The 22661-nt window shown below is 37.9% G+C and overlaps 3 protein-coding genes and 1 long non-coding RNA gene across 5 annotated transcripts; 1 reads left to right on the top strand and 3 right to left on the bottom strand.

Annotated features, from left to right (window-relative positions):
- Positions 1-4665: 4665 nt before the first annotated feature.
- On the bottom strand, positions 4666-6005 carry LOC141816368 (plasma membrane-associated cation-binding protein 1-like). Its single transcript, XM_074704157.1, has 5 exons — positions 5932-6005; positions 5641-5804; positions 5481-5570; positions 5319-5403; positions 4666-5246 (listed from the first exon to the last, which is right to left on the bottom strand). The coding sequence occupies exons 2-5, from the start codon at positions 5749-5751 to the stop codon at positions 4906-4908; spliced, it is 627 nt and encodes a 208-aa protein (XP_074560258.1). The 5' UTR covers positions 5752-5804; positions 5932-6005; the 3' UTR covers positions 4666-4905.
- Positions 6006-10441: 4436 nt separating this feature from the next.
- On the top strand, positions 10442-11330 carry LOC141816369 (uncharacterized). Its single transcript, XM_074704158.1, has 3 exons — positions 10442-10690; positions 10762-10902; positions 10991-11330. The coding sequence occupies exons 1-3, from the start codon at positions 10490-10492 to the stop codon at positions 11165-11167; spliced, it is 519 nt and encodes a 172-aa protein (XP_074560259.1). The 5' UTR covers positions 10442-10489; the 3' UTR covers positions 11168-11330.
- Positions 11331-14532: 3202 nt separating this feature from the next.
- Positions 14533-16516, bottom strand: LOC141816366 (uncharacterized). 2 transcript variants are annotated; one of them, XR_012600683.1, is made up of 4 exons: positions 16239-16516; positions 16103-16173; positions 14818-14881; positions 14533-14745 (listed from the first exon to the last, which is right to left on the bottom strand). It is a non-coding gene; the product is annotated as an uncharacterized LOC141816366 (long non-coding RNA). The 2 variants fall into 2 exon arrangements; XR_012600682.1 differs by having other exon boundaries at positions 16103-16516.
- A 237-nt stretch (positions 16517-16753) lies between these two features.
- LOC141816370 (uncharacterized) lies at positions 16754-18996 on the bottom strand. Its single transcript, XM_074704159.1, has 4 exons — positions 18258-18996; positions 18093-18164; positions 17798-18007; positions 16754-17064 (listed from the first exon to the last, which is right to left on the bottom strand). Exons 1-4 carry the CDS (start codon positions 18994-18996, stop codon positions 16979-16981), a joined length of 1107 nt encoding a protein of 368 aa, XP_074560260.1. The 3' UTR covers positions 16754-16978.
- Between the last annotated feature and the right edge of the window lie 3665 nt (positions 18997-22661).

The raw sequence follows: 22661 nt of genomic DNA on the forward strand, positions 1-22661 counted from the left end.
TTGTATCTTGGAAAATAAACATTTGTGTAAATCTCTAAGTATTGTTGGAGAGAGAATGAATATGTTTTAAGAAAATTATCTAATATAGGCCTTGGTAGTGCACAACACACCTCCTTGCTCTGTAGCCCTGCTCCCTACTCGGCCTCCATTCCCAACCTTAGACAGCTCTTACCCAACCTCCCAACTAGACCATCTCGACTCGGAGTTCAATAGGTCAAGTCCATCATGGCAGACCAAATTAAACAAGTCTAAATTTTAAATTCAATAATTTCTAAATTCAGCTATTTATCATTTATCTTTGATAACAATCTTAAAGCAAACATTGTCCCTCAACCTATTAAACTAACAACCTGACGTAGACTCGATCATGATTCAAAATCGATAGTTGAATGGTTTAGAATTGTTGATTCAACAGTTCCAAGAATATCAACCCTTAACCTTAACCTTTTAAGACAGTTACAACTCACAATTTGAAACCATCAATTACAATTTGATTCATGGTTCGTCATGGTTCAAGATTATTATAATTTTATTTCTTTTAAAGTAAAAAAATTATAAATTTATGAAAATATAAATTATAAATAAAAAAATTTTATACTTATTTAAGTTATCTATATATCCTTTTAGAATATAAAAAATTTTATTATATATAAAATTTTATTATTAAATAAATTATATTCCTTGATAAATTTATTATTGGATATATAATATAAGTCAAATACTTTTATAAACTCAATATTGAATGAACAAAATGATAAAATAAGATAAATGAGTAATTAAGAAAATTAAATTAGATTAATAAATTTAATGAGTTAAAGATAGAATAATTTCATATATTAAAATTTTAAAATAAATAAGTTGTAAAATTATTTTTAATATAAAAATAGAATAGTCTCACATCAAATAATTCAAAATAAGTTGTTCAATTAACTTTAATAAAAATATAAAATAGTCTCACATCATAAAATTCAAAGCAAATTGATTTAAAAATTAATTTTAGTAGAATGGGAAGATACGTTAATTAATATTCAACCACATCATTAATATCACTAAAATATTATAAATATTATTAAATAAAAAATTATGAGGATACATTAGAATTTTTTACACATCGATTTGGAATATAAGGAAAGAAAAAGAAAACTCAAAAATATTTTTTTTTAATTTTATCTTTATTTTAAATATTAATTCTTAAATTAACTCATTTATTTAGATATCTCGTCTTTGCGCCGTCGCTTCTCACACAACGCACGCCGTCACTATCCAATGTCCAACCGCTTGCACTCTACGACGTCGATGTCAGCATCGACCCTTACCGCAAATCTTTTAGAGGACAAGACTTAAGAAAACATAGACAGATAATCATAATTTTCTTTTCTTCTTCTCCTCCAATGACAGAGACTTATCTAAAAGCATGCATTGTCTATTTTAAGACCTTCTATATTCTAATTTTTACATGCAATATTGATAGAATTTTATAATTTTCTATTTGTCCTCTACATTCGTTATCTTTTTTAAGAAGCGAGGATATTTTTATAGTTTTATATATTTAATCTTCATTCTAAGATAACACATATTACGTTAATAAACCTTCTATCCCTTCCAAACAATGAGAACATAAATATTTTACTTTTCCTTCTTTTTTCCTTCCTTCCCATCCTCCTTTCGTTAATGAACTTTTTCTCACTCTATTCAAAAATAGCGTAAAAATTTCATATTCGAGTTTCAACTGCGACGCATTATAGAGGTGATTTCTTTCCCGTGAGTAATAGGTCAGAAAAAATGGACGGTCTGAATAGATCGTTATTAATATTTTTTTAATTTATTTTGATGATCGATAAAAATATCATCCAAGATCAGTGATACTTGTAACAATTTTTTTAAAAAAAATTTGACACTAATTATTTAGTAGCTTGCTGCAGGGTAGACATGCAAGAACCTTGTCCCCATCTCATTTAAGACGCTGCCTTGGCCGGTGGGCACAAATAATGCATGCACAAACTCATACTGTAGGTTTAACTCGGCATTCTTGATGGCTAAAGGGAAAACAATATCTGCGATTCAGAACTTGTTTTCGACGATTTACCAATAAGGCCCATGTAGATTTAAGAAATTTCTAAATCACATATCCTATTTTGAGAATGATTAAAAGGTGTACTATGATATTCCTATTCTACCACTCTTCTGCAAAAGGTGGATCCGCCACCTTAGCGGCCCCATACGATCGGCCCGACGATCATCTGTGAGGAGGTAAATCGAGAAACTGCAGTTGGTCACGACAGGAGGATATTGCCTGGCTTCATGATTCGAACCCTTGCCCAATAAGGCCCACAAGTTTGCAAGTCTAAATCATATACGTCGTAACTAACTAAAAGGTGTACTATGATATTCCTATTCTACCACTCCTACCAACGGAAAGTTTCAATTCCGACTTTCAAAATATTCGAATCATATTCAATAAATATAAAAATTATTTCTATAATTTGGATCTCTCTTCTTCCTCTTTCTCCACTCATAGAAAGTAAATCTCTCTCCCTTCTATTCTCTCTTATCGATTTCTACAACTCGAATTTATTTTTTTAATTTAACTATTAAAATCTACTTTATTCAAACTCTAAATAATCTATGTCCATCAGTGGATTTTAATCAAAATTTACTGATAAAAAAAAATCAACTAGAATGCTTGAGTCTGATCTCCAAGAGATCAACACCAAACATTTTAGTTGAAAAGTCACTGATAGACGTAGGTTATTTGGATTTCTATAAACTTGCACCTATATGGTAGAGTTGAGTGAGAGGAAGGTAGATATGATATCAAACCATGATTCTGATCAAGGAACACTACGGGTCTAGGCTCCCCACACTGGGCTCATAGTATTCTTTGATCAGAACTAATATTTGACACCATATCTATCTTCCTCTCACCCAACCTTATTAGAGTTTGTAAAAATTTAAGTAGTTTAGATTCATCAGTGAGTTTCGATCAAAATCTATTGATCGCCCTTAAGAGTTCAAACTACACTCATTTCATGTCTTATGGATTTTTGAGGTTGCAAGGAGTCCGAAGGTACACTCCATTATTTATTTCGGACTCCTTAAAGGTGTTTCAGTAATATGCTAACTTCCAACTAGAATGCTTGGAACTAATCTCTTAGAGACCAAGATCGCGTTGGACTTGATCTGAGAGCAAACTAGGACCAATACTAAAGCACCTCTAGGAAGCCTATGGAGGACATCTTTAGACTTCTTGCAACCTCAAAAACTCACGAGATCTAAAATGGGTGCAATCTGAGCTCTCTTAGTCGATCGATAGATTTTGACTGAAACTCATTGATGGGCCTAGACTATTTGAATTTTTATAAATTTACACCCATCTGATAAGATTGAGTAAGAAGAAGGTAGATATAGTGTCAAACATTGGTTCTGATCAAGGAACACCGATCAAACTGATCGACTTAGAGAGCTCAGATTGTATTCATTTCAAATTCAGTGGGTTTCTAAGGTCGGAAGGAGTCCAAAGGTGTCCTCTATTACTTATTTTGGGCTCCTTAGAAGTGCTCGAGTCTTATGCTAACTTTCATCTAGAATGCTTGAGACTTTTTTCTCTTTGGCACTACTAGGGAAGCTAAAAAATAGTTAAGGATGATACATTTGAACTCTTAGATATTTCAGAAACTTACAAAATATGGAATGAGTGCAATCGAAGTTCTCTAATTCGATTAGTAGGTTTTGACTAAAATCCACTTATGGGGCTAGACTATTTGAATTTTATGAATTTACAACCACATGAAAGAGTAGAGTTTGAAGAAGTAGATTTGATATCAAATCTTAATTATGATTTTAGTAGTTAAATTTATAAAAAAATAAATTCGAGTTGATACAAATCAAAGAGTGAGAGATTTACTTTTGACGAGTGGAGAGAGAGAGAGACATTGATGTTAAATGCATCCAATCCACAAAAATAATTTTTATATTTAATCTTTTGAATGTAGTTCAGATATTTTGAAAATCAATGTATGAAAAATTAATGTTAACAAAAGGGGTAGAACGAAAAAGTCATCGTAAATTAATGTGCCCTTTAATCATTCTCAAAGTATGATATATGATTTAAAAATTTTTAAATCTACATAGTGTAAAGTCGCCACCCTAACGGTCTCACACAGTTAGTCTCACGATCATCTATGAGGAGGTAAATCGAGAAACTGTAATCGGTCATGATGGAGAAGAGGTTTAAATCTACATACTATGTCCTTCGATAAATCGACAATTTTTTTTCATATTAATTAATATTTATTAAAGATAAGCATCGACAAATGGCATTTGATGCAAACTCCCCACCCTCCCTCCCTCTCCTAATGGAGCCCTCCACCATCTTCATCACAAAGCTGAGTACCAAATGCGAAAACAACAGCTCCAAAACAAAGCCATCCATCAGCCTTTGCATTGCGTGTCGGGAAAACCCTTGTGATTCTATTGGCCTCGAGGACGATCGGATTAATCTCACGTCCCTTTCTTTGTCTTAGCTTCCTACAAGGCACATCGACATTGTTCGGATGATGCTAAATAGCTGGAAAAACTTGCTCAGAAATGGCAGCGATCCCCATGACTGACCTTCCCTGCTCCTCCTCTTAAATGAGAACAGCAATGGAAATATACAGAGTTACGTTCATTCGACTACACCTCCCAAAACTGATGAGATACATGATCAATCCAGTCGGATACACAGCACAATTTAATCATAATATTACACAGCCACATTCATGACCTTCTTCACAAAGACCAAAAAGAGAAAGAAAGAAGAGATCAAAGAAAAAACGGAGGTACGTACAAGACAAAGAAAGACGTGATCACATAACAAATCGGGTAATTGTAACGGCGCTGGCATGACTACATCATCTGTGAATCTCAAGCTTTGGCGGCTTCTGCCGCTGGCTCCGCTGCTGGTTTCTCCGGCGGTTCCGCTGCCGGTGCCGGATCGTCTGCGGGCGGCGCAGGAGATTCTGGAGCTGGAGCTGCCGCCTCCTTCTCGGCGGCCTCCTCAGCCTCCTTCTTGATCTCCTCTGCCGCCTCCGGCGTGATCTCCTTGGCTTCAGTCTCGACGGCAGCCGCTGGCTCTGCGGGAGCAGGAGGTTCTTCGGCGGGGAGCAAGGTCGTGACCTTCTCGAAGATGAAGATCACCGGACCGGAGACGAGGCCGGCGCCGTATTTAGTGGCGGCCTCGCTCACCGGCTTCGAGCCAGGGAACTCTGTACGTTACAAAATGAAATAAATATATACAGAATTCTCAGGACGAGAAAGAAAGTAAAATTAACATGTACCAATCTTTACTAGTTCTTCGATGAAGCTTACGACGCCGGTGGATTTCTTCTTCAGTCCTTGCTTTGTAGGTTTCTTGACTAAAGTCTGTGATCCCAGAAACCAACCAGTTACTCGTTAATAGCAACACACACACAAAACACACAAATCAAGACATGATGAACCTTGATCTCGACAGCTGAAGCTTCGTAGATCTCCACAACTTTGGGTTGCAGGTCACCCTTCTTCTCCTCAAACTCCTTCGAGATATCCTCCTGCATAAACAACCACATAATCACCATGAATAATAATAACTTTAAAACTTTTTTTTGGCCTTTTTCGTACCTTTGATTCATCAAAGGACTTGGACGCCTCTGCAGCGGCAGCTTTCTTGCCGTTGGTGTCGAAGACTTTCTTGATGGTCGGAAGGACCTTAGATTTCCAGTAATTGACCATCTCTGATATGCTCTTTTTTTCTCCTCTCGATCTCCTCTGATCTTATCCTGTAACTGAAATTCAAATAGGACAAGAAAAAAAAACAGAGGCAGAGAGTGAGGATCTCGAAGAAATGGCTCAGGAAATCTGTTTAAGCAAAAGATCGAAGAAGAAGAAATCAAGAAAGAGAAGAACAAATACCTGATCCGCCAACGCCTACGGCACAGAACAGGGGCGCACGAAGCGCGCTTGGAAATTATAGAAGCGAAAACAGGCCACACGTCCCCTGAAATTACACCAATGCCCTACCAAATGAGCACTAGGGTGAGGGGTATTTTCGTCTTTTCGTGGGCCGGGATCGGCCTCGGCGGTGAGTCGGCGACAGCTGGCGGTGGCTCGTCCCACCGTGGCCTGTCGACGAGAAACGGGCGGGAAACGAGTCCGGCATCCATTGGAGAACGTGGCCGGGTGGGCCCGCGGCCGTATTTGTGTCGCCGCCTGCTCACGTGGCCTCGCTGGCTGCGGGGACCCACTTTTTTAGCCATTTAATAGGACAATAAAATCTAAAAGAAAATTAGCGAATCTAAGCCGGAAGCCAACGGATCCAATGGAAATGCGTTGGCACTCGAAGATTTTTTATAATTCTCCAGGAAATATTTTCTTTTATGTTTTTTTTTTTTAAATTTTATTATTCTGATCCCCAATGCCATCGTTTTTACGATGGTGGGAAGGAAGAAAGGAATAATTAATGATGATTAGCGAATATTGTTTTTTGATTAGTAATCTTCCTTCAAAATCAAGCGATCAGATAGCTAATGTTAAGCAATTAATCAGCTAAATTATTGTTATTATTATTATTATTGGTTATAAAATCTAAAGAATCAAACATCTCGATCAATCAATCAATCCACAAAGATTCCCGTCGATTTAGCTTGCAATTGATGGCACGTAATGTGGAAGAAGAGAAGAGATTTAATTGAGATTTCTGTGAGTTTTTTTTTGGTGGGACCCGGTTGGGTGTGATGAGCTGGATTATTGTGGTTGGCTGTAGTTTCGTGCCTTGGGAGATTAGCATGCGCTGTCGTGGGAAGAAACACTTGTTCAAATATTTTAGGTTAAATTAATGTTCACCTAACTTGTGATTTGATTAATGATAAACGACGGATTGAAATGAATACAGATTTGTTAAAGTGAATAAAAATTAAATTCGATGAAGTTGATATAATATCATCTTTCGTAGTAGTCAATTATAATTTTTTGATTTATTTCTTCATAAATAATCATGAAATCGATCGTGTAAGACTGTTGCAATGATGGATTCTACTGAAACTTTTACTGAAATGTAGTTTACTGATAAATTTATCATATTACATTACATTATATATCAAGTTTAAAAAATATTTTAAATATATATTTACAGTTTTAAAGGACGCACCTAAAATTTCAAAATACATAAAATATGCATCACACTTCTCCTCCGGCGATTAGAATTATTAAAAGAATTTATATCCTATTATACCCCTCCTATCGATAACTCATCTATTATCTTTATAAAAAATTAATTTTTTGATTGATGCATATAAACACCTTTCGGTTTGCATACTAATTTTACTTATTTAAACTGAATATAAAAAAATAAAAACTTAATTATATTATTAAAAATTTTCATATAAAAAATATTAATGATTCGAATTCATTTTTGTTAATTTAATCATTAAACTTGAGTAATCCTTTAATTTTATCTATTTTTATAATTTTAATTTTTAATAAAAAATACAAAAAGATGGTTAATAAAAAAATAAATTCTATTTTTAATATCTAATTATAAAAAATAAAATAAATTAATAAAAATACATAAATAATAAAAAATAATTATTTTATTAAAGATTTTTATTAAAAAATTATTGATGATCTTAAAAATCTAAAATTTATATTAAATTAATTATTTAATACTACAAAATTCAGCACCACAGTGGTGTTGGATTTTCAAAATGTAACACCATGTGTCATTGATTTGAATGTGGTGTTGAAAATCTTCAGAAACTAACACAATGTCTGACCCATAAGTGAAGTTATGGCCACATGATAACGAGCACAGACATTAGTATTGATTTCTGAAAATCTACATCATTGTGGTATTAATCTTTAGAAACTAACATCATTGTACTTGTTTTTCTCAGTAAGGTTGGTGATGATTTTGAAAGATCATCATTACTTTGGTATAGGTATTTCAAAATCAATACTACAGTATTTGTTCTTCTCACAAGTGACGATGTTGGTTTTCGAAGATTAACATCATTAAGGTATTAATCTTCTCATACTAACACTATTGTATTTTGAATATTTAACATTCTTTTGATCACTACTGGGAAAGTCTTGAAATAGTCAAAGAGGATATATTTGGACTTTCATGAACTACAGAAATATATAAGAGTTGGAATGAATAAAATAATCAATTATTAAAAGAACTTTCTAGGTCCATTAATGAATTTTGTCGAAATCTCATTGATAGGCTTAAAGATATTTGAATTTCTGAAAATTGACACTTAATGAAAGAGAATAGTACAATGAATGTATTTATAGATGTCCATGATTGATTCTGACATTCTTATAATAAGTTATAGGTATGTGTTGTCTTAAAGTCTAAAATTTTGAAAACCTTCTGAATACTAATATTAATGACTTCAAGTTGATAGAGTACAAACTCCAATGCATTGTAAAAATTCATAATAATTAAAATGAGTCCGATCGAATCTCTCTAGATCCATCAATGAGTTTCAATTGAAACTCATTGATAGACTTAGACGATTTGAATTTATGAAAATTTACAATGAGATGAAAATTGTGAGCATGTAGAAGGTATATATAGTGTGCAATCTTGGTCTTAAGATCCGTAAGCAAAGTTACAATTGTGTACCAATAGACACAAACATTGATATTGATTTTTGAAGATCACACACGTGGTATTGAATTTCACAAACCAACATCATATTCAAATCCAGCACCACATTCAAATACAGCATGACACACTATGGTATGTTTAGATTTTTAAGATGTTCAATAATTTTTTCATGAAAATTTTTAATAAAATAATTTAAAATTTATTTTATTATTGTTTATGAATTGTGACTCTGGATGGAAAAAAAATTTTTAATGTGCCCTTTGAAAAAAATAATTTAAAATTTATTTTATTATTAATTTTTTTTAATGAATTGTGACTCTGGGTGGAAAAAAAATGGATGAGCTGAGTATGATGAGGAACAGACGTGCCCTTTGAAAAATTCTGAACGTACCATACGTCTTTTGAAAATTCAACAATTTTATATACGTCTTTAGTCCATTGCCGATGCATCTAACTTTCATATTAAAAAAAACATATCTATTTTTAAAACTACTTTTTTTTCTTAGTAAAAAAAATTATTAAAAAAATAAAAATAATTTTGAGACCATCACTATTTTTGCAACAGGGAGCCACAAGTTCCGTCGTGAACTCATGGCTGCAAATATTCATGATTTCATTGGAGTTTTCTTTTTTTTTTTTTTTAGTTTTATGAGAGAAGAGAAGAAAAGGATATATTTGAAAATAAATATGCAATATTTTAGATTTTTTTTAAAGTGCCTGAGAATGTAGAACTTGTGAAATTGTAATTTGTGACAACATAATAGTTCAATCTATTATGTGAAATTGAATTTGATAATTGATGGCATTCGGGACAACATGGAAATGGCTGGTCCATGTCCTCCCCATTTCCGAAACGCTGGAAAACGTTTCCATCCGTAGAAATTAAATTTGATAATTGATGGCATCCTCGTCCGCCTCCTTGTGGGCTGTCCCCCATGCCTCATATACCCATGTCGTCGCCGAGAAGAAGAAATTGAGGCGGACGACGAGATCGGGAGATGGGAGAAAAGGAGAATCGCGATTTGGGAAATGCCTTAATGGGTTTGATAGCTTCTTAATGGATCAAATGGTTAAGATCCAATAACATTATCCAATAAGCTATAAATCCAATACCCTTTAACCATTAATCCTTAAGTAATTTGGGCTGCTCTTGGGCTCAATTTAATTGGTCTTTAATTGGACTTCGACGTTTTCAAAATATGAAAACTTCAACTATCCGTTTCCGAGTTTCTCATCTCCAAATTTCCAGACAGCATTCGGGCTATTCATCTAGAGAAATTCTTACTGAACTGATCATCTTCGATCCATCACTTTTCTCAGACTTTATTCGAGTTTGCTCCTCAATCTAACTTAGAGATGGACATGTGACGGTATCCGGGACGACTCTTGAACACTCGACCTCACTTTTCGATTATCCAATCCTTTTTCTTAGACACTCAGCTTTCGCTCAAAGATGTCCCATTCGAATTCAAGAAGGCTAGCCAATCTCTTTACCTAAGTACTCATCCTTCATAATCAGATACTCAGCTAATCTAGCACTCTTTTTCTGCTTTAGCGGCCCCACGACCATTTGTGAGGAGGTAAATCGAGAAACTGCAGTTGGTCCTTCGAATGCAAGTCTGCTGCAGCCAAATTTAGCACTCAATTTCAAACTCCGACAACCGTCATCAGCACTGTTTTTACATTAGGGTTAGTTTGACGGATGCTTTGTTATCGACGGTAGAGATTAAATGTGCCCAAATCTAATGGTTAAATTGGCCTTCCTGGCCTTCCTTAGAAAAATGACTCTCCATAAATTCGACGGACAGAGCCAAAAAGGCAGATCTGTCGGCGAGGACCGACTTAGTCCTCAGTCCGATGGGCGACGATGGCTCAGAGGCGGCGGCCGTGGACGCCGCCCGGCGATGGCTGGAGGGGATGAGCAACAAGAATCCGGACGCGAGTTCTTCCTTGTGGGCCGGCGGCCACTTCGACACCGTCTGCCACTCCGGCCTCCGCATCGCCCACCTCCACGGCGGCCGCGCCGTCTGCCGCTTCCGCGTCCCCGCTCACCTCACCGTAATACGAAACTAGCCCCTTCCCCTTTCTCCATCTTCTCCACTAATTTGGATTAGCCGGAGCGACTGCAGGATGAGAACATGAACTGGCAGCCGGGAGCCATCGCTGCCGTGATCGACAACGTCGGGGCGGCCGCCATAATGACCACCGAGGGCATCATCAAGATCTCCGTCGAATTCGACATTTCCTACTTCTCCGCCGCCAAAGTCGATGTGCGTCAAACCCTAGCTCCATCAAGTAGCCCTAATCTTTGACCGATCGGTGGGGTTCCGCGATGATCTCGTTTTCTGTATGTGGCAGGAAGAGGTGGAAATCGATGCGCGTATAGTGCAGCACAAAGGGAAGAAGCTGACGGCGGTGATCGTGGAGGTGCGCAAGAAAGAGGGCGCTCATCTGGTGGCGGTGGGCAGGCAGTGGATGACCGCCGCCCGACCCGTCGGCGTCGAATTGATCCAAGCACATACAAGTAGGCTTTGATATCTATCTATCTATCTGCGATTCTACCACAATCAATGCAATCGAATCATTCGTTTTTTAAGACGAATTGCATTTGATAAAGTGAATATATATATTTGTAATTTATACTTTGATCATACTGCTTTAGTTATTGTGTGTGGAATTCTTGGAGAATTCTCGGTTCTATCTCCCTTGTCTTTATTTTTTTTTATTTTACTGATCATATCACGGAAAAGAATTGATAAAATTTAAATAATTTCAAAGTTTTGATCGTCCATATAAAAATTTTCAAAGTTAACTTAAAAATAAACAATTATTAATATTCTATCTCACACTTTGATGTATGTCCTAACCGGGAAATGAAAACACATATTGACTTGGAAATTAAACTCTTGATGATAGAGCTATCAAACGAGTTAATCTATGGTCAATCTATTAAAAATTCATCATATGACGGGGCGGAGTTAACTCAGGTTAAACATGATTGACTAGTTTTGGAGAATTATAAGTGCTCGGAATTAGGACCTAGATCAAGATGACAGGTCGGATCGAATCAGTTTGGGGCACTTGAAAAGGGATCTAGGCATCCAAAAATGTATTTAAATGGTCTTTATGTCTAGTACCAAGATATACCCTAATCTCCATCTATCTTCATACTGAGGTGCTGCTGAACGCAAACGGAACCAAGCTCGTGCAATCGGGAAAGCTCTAAGAAGGGTACGCTGCGTTCAAGACTTCAGGATCAACCTCTACGCAAACGTTTGGTTATTTTGTTTAAGTCTTATTTTCTGTACTTATCTTTTATATTATTATTAAACTGTAAGACGGATTTCTCTACCTCCGAAAAAGTTTAAAAAATGAGACCATTAGTGGATGAGCGCCTTCCTGAGCATAGGCCTTGGACGTACTAACCTCGGAGAGCTAGGAACAAGTAAAAAGTTGTGAGTCCTCGATCTTGTTATTTAATATCCGCTGCTAGTCTCTGTGACAGAACGAACGAACGACGAGCGCTATTTAACCCCTCCTCTAGCACGCGCAATGATCCTACAGATCCCACTTTCAGCAAGGTATTGTGCAAAAAATACAAAACATTATTCACTTAATTTATCATATCTACTATAGTGTTCAACACCACAATCAGATTTCATAACCTTAATCTTCTTGCCTAGTTGATTTTTAATTTCGACTATGAAGAATTTGAACACGCCCAAAGATTACGACTTATCATGAATAAGGTACAAATAACCGTATCATGAATAGTCATCTATAAAACTAATAAAGTATGTTTGACCATTCTAAAAAGCCTTAGAGAATAGTCCATAAATATTCATATATATTAGTTCTGAGACTTCATTATATTGATTTACACCTTTATTCTTTTTATTAGTTGTCTTCCCTTTAAGATATTCTATAGAGACATCAAAGTTTGACATATTAAGAGAATCAAGAATTCCTCGTGACAATAACATTTCTAGATGTTGTTTGGATATATGTCCTAAACATGTATGTCACAATATAGATGAATTCTTATTTGTCAAATTATGCTTTATGCCATTTATATGTATTATTTTGTTGTTAGTAGGAGTTATGATGTTTAATCAATATAGCTTATCAACCAAAGAATCAATACCAATCAAAATTAAATTTTAGAACATATTAAATTTCTCATTTCCAATGAACAAGAATAACTTAATTTATCCAAACAAAAAATAAAAATTAAATTTGTCTACAAGACGGTACTATAAAAGTATTTTTCAAATTCAAAAATATATTAATTCCTAGATAATGTATAAAAACACCAATCATTTCTACTTTAACTTTCTTTTCATTTGCCATATATGAATCTTTCACCATCAATTAGTGGTTGGCTCTTGAAACAATCCTGTATAGTGATACTTATGTAAGTATAAGTATTTATCCACCAAGTGTTAAGAGACGCATTAATCAAATTGACTTCTGAACTAACAAAATTGAGAAGTATGTCTTTCTTAACACGCCAATTGACGTACTTGGGGCAATCTTTCTTCACATGATATTTTTTCTTACCGAAGAAATAAGTGGGTTCTTAATCTTGTTTCTTTTTGCACTTTATACCCTAAAGCCCAAACTCTAGAGTTTGTTAATGCTTACCCTTACTATTGGTCCTTTTTCATTTCTTAAAGTTATTGCCAATAAGCATTGACATGTTAGTGATAGATATTGAGTATGCTATAAAAGAAAAAGAGGGAAGAACAAAGCTCATGTTGTAACCAAGAGGATGTATATATCTATGTATAAGCAAATAAATACAACAACCATAATAAACATGTGATGTATATGAGTCCTCGATGAGATACCAAGTATAATGTTGTATTTAATCTTTGGATTAAGATGCAGCTTATTAGCATTACATTTTCTAAACATAGTTCAAAATAACCTTAATACACAATACAATATGTTTTTTTGGGTTGATATATTATGTGCATGATTTACTAGAATTTAACTTTATATGAGCTAACATTATATATATATGGTCTAAAATTAATTTTTTTTGGGATAATTATTTTAGCATAGATATATATCTATCCATACGGAATGCACTAAATCTATCTAATAGTTCTCATTTTGATGATAATATTAGTTGAACTTAGTAATATTTGTGTAAATAGATGCACTAGAAAATCTTAAAAACTAAATTAAACAGCAGTAGTCGAATGATCCTTAACATTAGTTGAGTGACTCACACATGATTAAACCTTAATGGCAATTGACTAATAGACCGAAACAGTCGAGTGTATCAATTGACTAAAAAATTTATGTGCTCGCCCCTTGTGCACAACAATCGACCGATCCTTATGCACTCGACTGATTCTGTCAATCTATTTGTAAATTTTCTATGCTCGATCATGTTCACAACAATTGATTATTCCTTATTGCAATCAATTGATAGAAATAGTTAAGTGCACCAATCAATTTGAAACTTTTTGTCCCTAACCCCTATGCACAACAGCCAATTGTTCCTTTTGACAGTCAACTGATAGAAACAGTCAAGTGCGCTAGTCGATTTGAATTTTTTTTATGCTCGATGCTAAGCACAATAGTCGATTGATAAAAAAAAGTAGAGTGCACCAATTAATTTGAAAATTTTTTCTGCTCAATTTTATGTACATCAGTCGACTGAGAGATTGCATGTAGTTCTGTCTATTGCACAGATCAAACGCAACGGGTACGATCGAAAATAATAGCTAGCGGTTATCTATATCTCGTCACTATTCTTTGCATTCTTCATGAACCATCTGAAAACCTAGGTTTTATTACACCAAATCTCAATGAATTTGCATCGTTTAGACGTGTTCGACTGAAATCCAACACAAAAACACATGCAAATCAACAGAGCCGGTCCTCGTTGTACAAATGCCCTGGGCGAAATTATAATTTTTGGGCCCTGACAAGTATATTTAATTTTTAGGCCCTAAGCTAAATCCTCAATGAAAACATTTTAAACAATTATTACATAACATAATCCAAACTATCAGAGAGAACTGTCAGCATTCTACATCTACACTAGGCTCTTCTGCTACTTGAGGAACACGAGAATACCAAGCACCAGGTTCTTCCACCTGGAAGAAGGCAAAACTAATGAATATCCGTGTAACATGTACAACATAAGCAACAGTGAGGTACGAACATACTTCCAGAATTTTAACAAACAGACGCATTGCTTCAGTTGAAGCCATGTTTCCAATTCCATGCCAACTGTAAGGGAAAAAACCTTTTAGTTCTACTATACGTTCAGAAAGAACACTAAATACTGGATCATGCAATTCTTTAGATGGGAGGACTATGATACTACAGCAGTGAAAGAAAAGAACTACATGCGCATTCTTGTAGACAATCAACAAACAAGACCTTTTAGGTAAGAAGAAGATGCTTGACAAATTCTTAACAAGTTTGTGAGAAAGAACAAAGAAAATTTTAATAAAAAAACATCCTTAATGCATAAGAACAACCAAATAGTCCTTTTCTCCTGAAAGAAAGATGCATTTGATACCTTTAAAATACCAAATATTATAAAGAAACTTTGGAGACAAATTGTATGAATGAGCTGAATTAATGGAGAACATTAAAACATTGAAACTCAATGCATCACAACAACAACCATCAGAATGGGAGATAATAAATAAATGTTTGATAAATCTAAGTTAACAGTAACTGTTAATGAAACAAAACATATGAAGAAAAGATTTGTTTCCCCTTGTATATTGTATACATCAGTTCACTGTTAAGACCAAATACTATGTCATACTTGGAAGAATGCTAAGAGATTCCGCTTCCAAGTTTCTCCATGTCTACAAATTGTCTCAAGCTTCATTTCAAATTCATAATTTTTTGTCATAATTCTAACCACACAAACATACAAAATTGATCTTTCTTAACAAAGAATTCTACCATCGCACTGTTCTAGATTTTTTTTTTCATCAGCAAAGAATATTAATGTTTCTTTCTAATCAACTCATATTCAACAACAAGTACATTGTCTAAAGACCAGCATACAATCATTGGCCCACATCAACACTTAATCTCCCTTCCACTAGTTTCTTTAGCTCATCATGATTACTTTGGCATGTTCAGCTTGAAATAACTTAAACCATCTACGAAAAAGCAAATACCAAGAAACATGAGAAATAAAAAGAAGAATAGATTCTTACAGAGCTCAAGGATAGAGAAAGTAATCCTAGAACTGAATAAAAGAACATAGCCTCTGGCTTCTTTTTATTTAAATCTTTAGTTGCAAATGTCCAAGTTTTGATATCTGCTAAAAACTAGTTAAGTGCTAAACATGGGAAATGAATTTCGAGTGCTTCTCTAACAAGTTTCTAAAACATCTAATTCAACAAGCAAAAACCATAACATAGAGCACTGCATATATAACAACTTTAAAAAAATAAAAATAAGAAATAGCAGCGTAACAGCAACCTCGTCCATTTGCTTTGCTCGACGGGATTCCATGCTCTAGGTTTGGGTGCAGCGCACGGACCAACAGTCGCCTAAACCCACAAAATAGATCAGATAAAACCACAAAAAGAAAAACCCGAAACTTACGAATTCACACCAAGATCGCATCACATTAGGAGTAGATCTAGCATTAACGATAACACCAAACGAAGATCTATATCAAATCAACTAGAGCTACAGTTTGACCAAAATTCAACTCCCACTTGCAGATCCATCAGATCGGAACCCTATAGAATGAAGACCAAGGAGACACTAGACTAAAAACCAAAAGTGTGGATCGCCAATAGCCACAGCAATTAACCATAGATGTAGGGGTAAAATCGCGGATCTGATCTGCTGGTAGAGGCCGTATATAGAGCAAGAGGGCAACGTCGTTCTGAAATCTAGCGACGGCGGTGGAATACCTAGCGATCTGCCGAAACCGGTACCAAAAAAATAGGCCCTACTAGCTTATGGGCCCTGGGCGGTCGCCCTAGTTGCCCTGGGCCAGGGCCGGCCCTGCAAATCAATAGAAATCGTCGAAAATTTCACATCCTAATGAATATACCCATTAAATTATTTCATTGAAATCGTATGTTATAATCTTAATATGCAAGTCCATTAAATAGAGAAATAAACTCCAAACAGTTTGCAGAGCTGAGCTAGTCTCAATCCTCTCTCTCTTTGAACCACTAAATCATACATGTGTGGAACAACAAAAAATACATAATATTCTTTGTAAGACGATCGAATCCATGCAAACCTTAACTAATTAACAAGCTCTTCAATCCAAAGTAGCACAGAACTAATCAACAAAACACAAACAACACGTACATCCTCATGATCATACAGTGAAGTTCATCTGTGCATGGGCGGCATCATTTTCGGGGGAGTCATCCGTTGATTCATTTGCTGTCCCTGTCCAGCAGCAATGGCCGCCCAACCTGACCAACAAAACCCCCCAAAACAGAAATCAATCGTTCGTTCGATCGATCATCTATAGAAAATGATATATATATAGACGATTTTGATATTCTGCGCGACTTCCTCGTGCGTGCCCGTGCGCAACACGCGATCCACCGTCCATCACATGATCGCGCGCTAGATCTGATCCTCCAAATGTGGGAATGTACAGTGTTCCACCCCCCATCTCCGCCACTTCCGGCCGCCCTCGCCGCACCGTCCGGCCATCGCCAACCGCCGCCCTAGGCCCGATCGACGCGCCACTCGCCGGTGCGTCGGCCGGCATCGGATTCCGGCCAGATTGTGGTTTGAATCTGATGCAATTTGGCCTGAAACGTGGCCGACAGTGGCGCGCGTAGATTTCCGACCAAATCGCAGTCGGAGACTGGCCGAGGAAGGACCGCCGTCGCACGCTGGTCCTTCCTCGGCCGGTCTCCGGCCACGATTTGGCCGGAATCCGGCCGCGATTTGGCCGGAAATGGCGGGTGCCATCCACAGTTGCCGGCCGCGTTCCGGCCAAATTGCATCGGATTTCGATCACAATCCGGTCGGAATCCGACGCCGGTCGAAGCGCCAGCGAGTGGCGCGTCGATTAGGCCCTGGCCGATGGTGGCCGGACGACGCGGTGGATGAATCGACTGTGTCACACATGCACGGATCACACACGGAATTGTCGCGCAACATATATGTATATATAGATATGTAAACAATCACCTAAAGAAGGGTCTAATCCTCTGCTGTAGAGTTCTCTGTACTCCTGGCAGAGAGCACAAAATGGACAAAAGATGTGCAGAATCCACTCGTCGCCGGGAGCTTCGCTCAGGTTATACATCTGCCTCAGCCTCACTCGGTACGTGGCGCCCAACAGGGAACACAAAAGAATCGGCATGAGCAGGCCGTACATGAAACCTCCCATAACACAAGCTGCAGTGTGCATATATATACGATCGAGCAATCAAATTTCAAGAAGCAATGAAAAGAATTAAAGGGAATATTTCGATTTGCTTACACGTTTGGCCCTGATCTACGATCTCAGCGATCTGGCCGAAGGTGACGCAGGGGAAGATGGCCGTGATCACCGCTGCAATTAAGTGATGATAATAATTCCTGATAACGTCGTCGATCGTCGGCGTAAGGTGTAGTTAATTGTGCATGGAGCAGTAGTGTTAATTACCGTTGTTGGAATCTAGCCCGCAGTCAAACAGTTGCGAATTCCATGGATTCCCCGGAGCCATCGCCATCGCCATCGCCGGCGTCGTCGGACGAGGTGGGGGTGGTCTGATGGGAGGTTGTGGCGGAGGAGGCCAAGAGACTGCTTCAGGTTGGCGTCGATCGTTCCGCTGTGGAACGGGTCCTCGAGGAGGGAATTCCACTGTTTCAGGTTGAAATGGCGGAGGAGGAGGCGGCGGCGGTCGAGATTGCCGTGCATCGTTCCGCTGTCCGCCGGGTCGTCGAGGAGGATATTGCACTGTCTCCTGATACCCGTCGTCCGCCTGACCGCCGGGTTGCCGAGGAGGAAACATGACCGTCTCAGGGTACCCGCCGTCGTCTACCGGAGGCCGACCAGGCTGCTGAGGAGGAAACATCACCGTCTCAGGATACCCACCGTCGTCGTCCACCGGAGGCCGACCAGCTGCTTTCTGTTTCTGAGGAGGAAACATCACCGTCTCAGGATACCCGCCGTCGTCGTCCGCCGGTTCGGCCATGGGAGGAGGAAACGCCATGGTCGTCGGATACTCCTCCTCTTGCCCACCGCTTCCGCCACGCGCCGGCGCAGGGGGAAACATTACTGTCTCCGGGTACCCTCCGTCTTCCTCCTCCGCTGAACCCGGCGATCGGTACGTGGCCGGCGGATTGCCACGGCGATTGCCTGATGATTCATCGCCGGCGCTCGGTTTCCCCTTAGGCGCCATTGAAGTAATTAATCAGCACGATGCCTCACATACTTCATACTCGCTATATTTATCAAGATCAAGCACTGTAACTACTGTTCATCAAACAACGCGCTTTGAAAAAGTCAACTCCAATCGATCTTCCCAAAGTCAACTGTGAGTCTAGGCTGATCCAAAACCATGTTATCAAGTTGCAATAGTTGAAATTAAAAAAAGGGAATTGCCAGCATCGAACCAGCCATTTGCACTTATTTTTATTCCAAACGACTTCGAAGTCAAGTCTTCCTGCTCACGAATATTGGTTTCTCATGGAAGAATTGATCATTTTTTTAGGGTTATTTTTGTTAGTACTTTGACTTAAACGTACATTAGACGTACATGTCTAATAAGAATACTGTGAGAAAAAGAGAAGAAGACAATTAATTTGTGTTCTCCAATCAAATTACAGAAACATGCAAAACACTCATACAACGAAATGGTCAAATTGTCAACTTAATTAATCCATCCTCCGCAAAGTCAACGACATGCAAGTGTGAGGGTGAGGCAAGTGGACGCAGTATTTTTGGAGTCAAACATGAAGGGTGGGCCCAGTAGTGCAATTAGGCAACCTACCGATCTAATCTAATGTTCAAAGTAAGCGACCAACAGCAATGGTTTATGTGGTATATGGTTGAGAATGTTAGATAGAACACCATAACACATTCGATTGATTCATAAAATATAATTAATAAAGAAAATTTAAAAATAAACTTGGCTATACACAGAGAGATGAAATACAAAAAATTATAATTTTAGATGTCATTGTTCCGATTAGATACCGCAGATGATCAAGTTACCAGTCAACGAACGATCTAACATAGGCGACCCTCGAGTTGAGTGAGGGGGGCGGGAACTAATCTGAACCTGAGGCACATTTCAAAGAAGAGGTTAGACTGGTGCCGAGAGAGTCCTGGCAAACCACTCTGATATTCAAGTTAGGGTTCTAACGAATGTTGTGTAAAATAAGAGAGAAGGTAGTACTAACAGAGTTTTAGAGATCGAACCTCGAACATGGTGATGGTCTGGTCCTTTTATAACTCTATATTGGGCCCCTCTACGTCAGGTAGGGTGACGTCCCTGTAGCCGCCTGCAGAAGAGGGAAACCTCCTCCGATAATCATTCTCTTTTGGCCTTATGTACAGGAAAAAAGGGTACTAGGGGAAACCAAGTCTGACAACTTTGCATTCCCTTTGGCCTTATGCGCAGAAGAAAGGGTATCGGAGGGGATCAGGTCTGACAACCTGGTACTCCTTTTGGCCTTATGCGCAGAAGAAGGGGTATCGGAGGGGACCGAATCTGTAACTGCCGCTGGCACATTCTCCTACCGGTACATTTCTCACACGGATGTCTGTCTGAAAGAATAATGACCTTCTCCTCTGGTTGACTATGTAATGTGTCGGTACACCGAAGGCCTGAGACGGGAACCCCGGATGAGATGTGAGTGAGGTGAAGTGGTCGAGAAGAGACGCCTGAGGTGACCGAGATGAGACGTCTGAAGTGGCCAAGACATCTAAAGTGGCTGAGACGAGGCCAGCCAGGGTGAGGCTACTTAGTTAGCCGAGACATGTCCGAGACAAGGCCAGCCGAGATGAGACTACTAAGTTAGCCGAGATGTGTTCGAGACTGGACTGGCTGAGATGAGACGACTAAGGTGGCCGAGACAGGACTGGCCGAGACGAGACGATGGTCGAGATGTGTCTGAGACGGGATTGGCGGAGACAAGACGACTGAGGCAGTCGAGACGGGACTAGCCGAGACAAGACGTCGGCTAAGACATGTCCGAGACGGGACTGGCCGAGACGAGACGACTGGTGTGGCCGAGACGGGACGTCCGAGATGACTTTTGGGACTCAAGCTAAGCCCAAGGCTGAACCCTGGTTGTGCTTGGAGCGTGGTCTAAGTTCGAGATGAGGAACACTCCCTTCTGGTGGGATGGTGTCCATGTTGACCTGTCTTGCTACATTGGTCGAAACCTTGACCTCCGTATGACTTCTGATGTTTGCCACATCAGCCCAAACTTTAACCTCCGTATGACTTTCAACGGCCGTCATGGCACCCGCATCAGTCATAAATTTATTTAAAATTATTAATAGAACTTATTTTGCACTATTTATAATTAAGTATACTTCTTTTATGATGTATATAACTAGTGTCGCCTAGTAATATTGATCCTACTCTAAGTTAGCGGGTCATACTTAGGTGGTTCTATTTCAAAGCCACGCACCATGGGTTAGGTCAGTATGTTGGCATCTTTCTAGAGTTAAGTAGATGTCATCTGTTGAGCTCCCCAAACTCTTCCTTCCTAGTACTAAGAGCTCACCAAGCTCTCCCGTTCGAGCATTTAAAATTTCCATCGATCTACTTGTGATCCATCTAAAGTAGCCCTTGTAATTATACTTCACAATCCTCAATTCCTATAACCCAAGAGTTAGGAAGACGGCGAAGATTAAAAAGACTTTAGAATTTAAGGTTTAGAATTTAAGTTTCTATCCTCTATAAATAGCTAGATATGTGACAATATCTCTCTCTCACTCTCAGAGATACTTTCTATTCTTGGTTTTTTAGGTTTTGGAGGCCAACAATGGAGAATTATTTCATGATGGATGACTTCGATAGTTGGTCGCCTTGATTGAAATGCCTCTTAAAAAGATAAATGGACAAAAAGTTAAGTCCTAAAGTATGGCAAGGTAACAAATTGATATTAGAAATTTTACCTAATAATATTTTGTGCAAATTAGAAATATATAAAAAATCCACACAATCTTTGGATGCGATAGAGATTGAGAGGGGGAGTCTTGTCAATGGTAGACTCAACCCCAAGCCAAGTCTGAATCACACTCAGCCTAGACCCATAACTCAGTCAATAGATCGGTGACGTTGGGTGGGATAGTAATTATCATGCGGGTAATATTAATTTCATTGTTCGACTACGAATATCGAAAATCAATCATTTAAAACTTGTTGATTCGGAAGAATACCAGAAAAAAGAAAAATAACGACACTATCAAAAATATTATTAAATAAAAAACTTCTCCCTATTATTAACTAGACAATGGTTTATATAAACTCAAAACTCTAACATGTAAAAGAAAAAAATTTTTTTTAACGGATTCGAAATACTACAAATCCTAAAGGACTTAAAATCCTTAAATATAAAAAATAAAAATTTTTAAAACTACTCTAAATATCAAAATCTTAAAAACTATTAAAAATAATAATAAAATCTTTGAATCCTCCTACATCAGTTGCCTTAGGTTGAAAAAAATTCATCTTCGAGTTTAAAATAATGTAAGGTGGTAGTCCAGGAGGAAGATCATCTGACATCAACTTAGCAAAATCTACTAGTAGTTGTTGGACTTTAGGAATCGTCGTTGATCCGTCAACGAGTACGATATCGTGGATATTGCTCTTGTCCATCTTTACGTCTCTCAAATATTTCTCCACCAGCTCTATACACTTCTTGAATAAGTCCATATTAAGTTCCTCAAACTTGGCTCTTATAATGGTGGAGTAGAAATGGATGCCCTCGTTCAAAGAATCAATTTCAATATATAGTAGTATGTGCAGTGCATGAGAGTGTTCTCTTAGCCTTCTCACATGATGTCCTCAACCTCCTGAGAGCCCTAGTGTTACCACTAATGTCCTTC

This window comes from Curcuma longa, unplaced genomic scaffold (assembly GCF_044706935.1).
Source record: "Curcuma longa cultivar G26 ecotype Majalengka, Jawa Barat unplaced genomic scaffold, ITB_CL_G26_1.1 contig_16302, whole genome shotgun sequence".
In the NCBI taxonomy this organism is placed as follows: domain Eukaryota; kingdom Viridiplantae; phylum Streptophyta; class Magnoliopsida; order Zingiberales; family Zingiberaceae; genus Curcuma; species Curcuma longa.

Coding starts and splice junctions, on each gene's coding strand:
- LOC141816368 (XM_074704157.1), bottom strand. CDS start 5,751: ATGGTCAATTACTGGAAATCTAAGGTCCTTCCGACCATCAAGAAAGTC. Junction 5,571..5,640: donor AGTCCTTTGATGAATCAAAG/GTACGAAAAAGG, acceptor TTGTTTATGCAG/GAGGATATCTCGAAGGAGTT. Junction 5,247..5,318: donor CGAAGAACTAGTAAAGATTG/GTACATGTTAAT, acceptor TGTAACGTACAG/AGTTCCCTGGCTCGAAGCCG.
- LOC141816369 (XM_074704158.1), top strand. CDS start 10,490: ATGGGCGACGATGGCTCAGAGGCGGCGGCCGTGGACGCCGCCCGGCGA. Junction 10,691..10,761: donor GCGTCCCCGCTCACCTCACC/GTAATACGAAAC, acceptor GAGCGACTGCAG/GATGAGAACATGAACTGGCA. Junction 10,903..10,990: donor TCTCCGCCGCCAAAGTCGAT/GTGCGTCAAACC, acceptor TGTATGTGGCAG/GAAGAGGTGGAAATCGATGC.
- LOC141816370 (XM_074704159.1), bottom strand. CDS start 18,996: ATGGCGCCTAAGGGGAAACCGAGCGCCGGCGATGAATCATCAGGCAAT. Junction 18,165..18,257: donor CGGGCTAGATTCCAACAACG/GTAATTAACACT, acceptor ACTTAATTGCAG/CGGTGATCACGGCCATCTTC. Junction 18,008..18,092: donor CGTAGATCAGGGCCAAACGT/GTAAGCAAATCG, acceptor TGCACACTGCAG/CTTGTGTTATGGGAGGTTTC.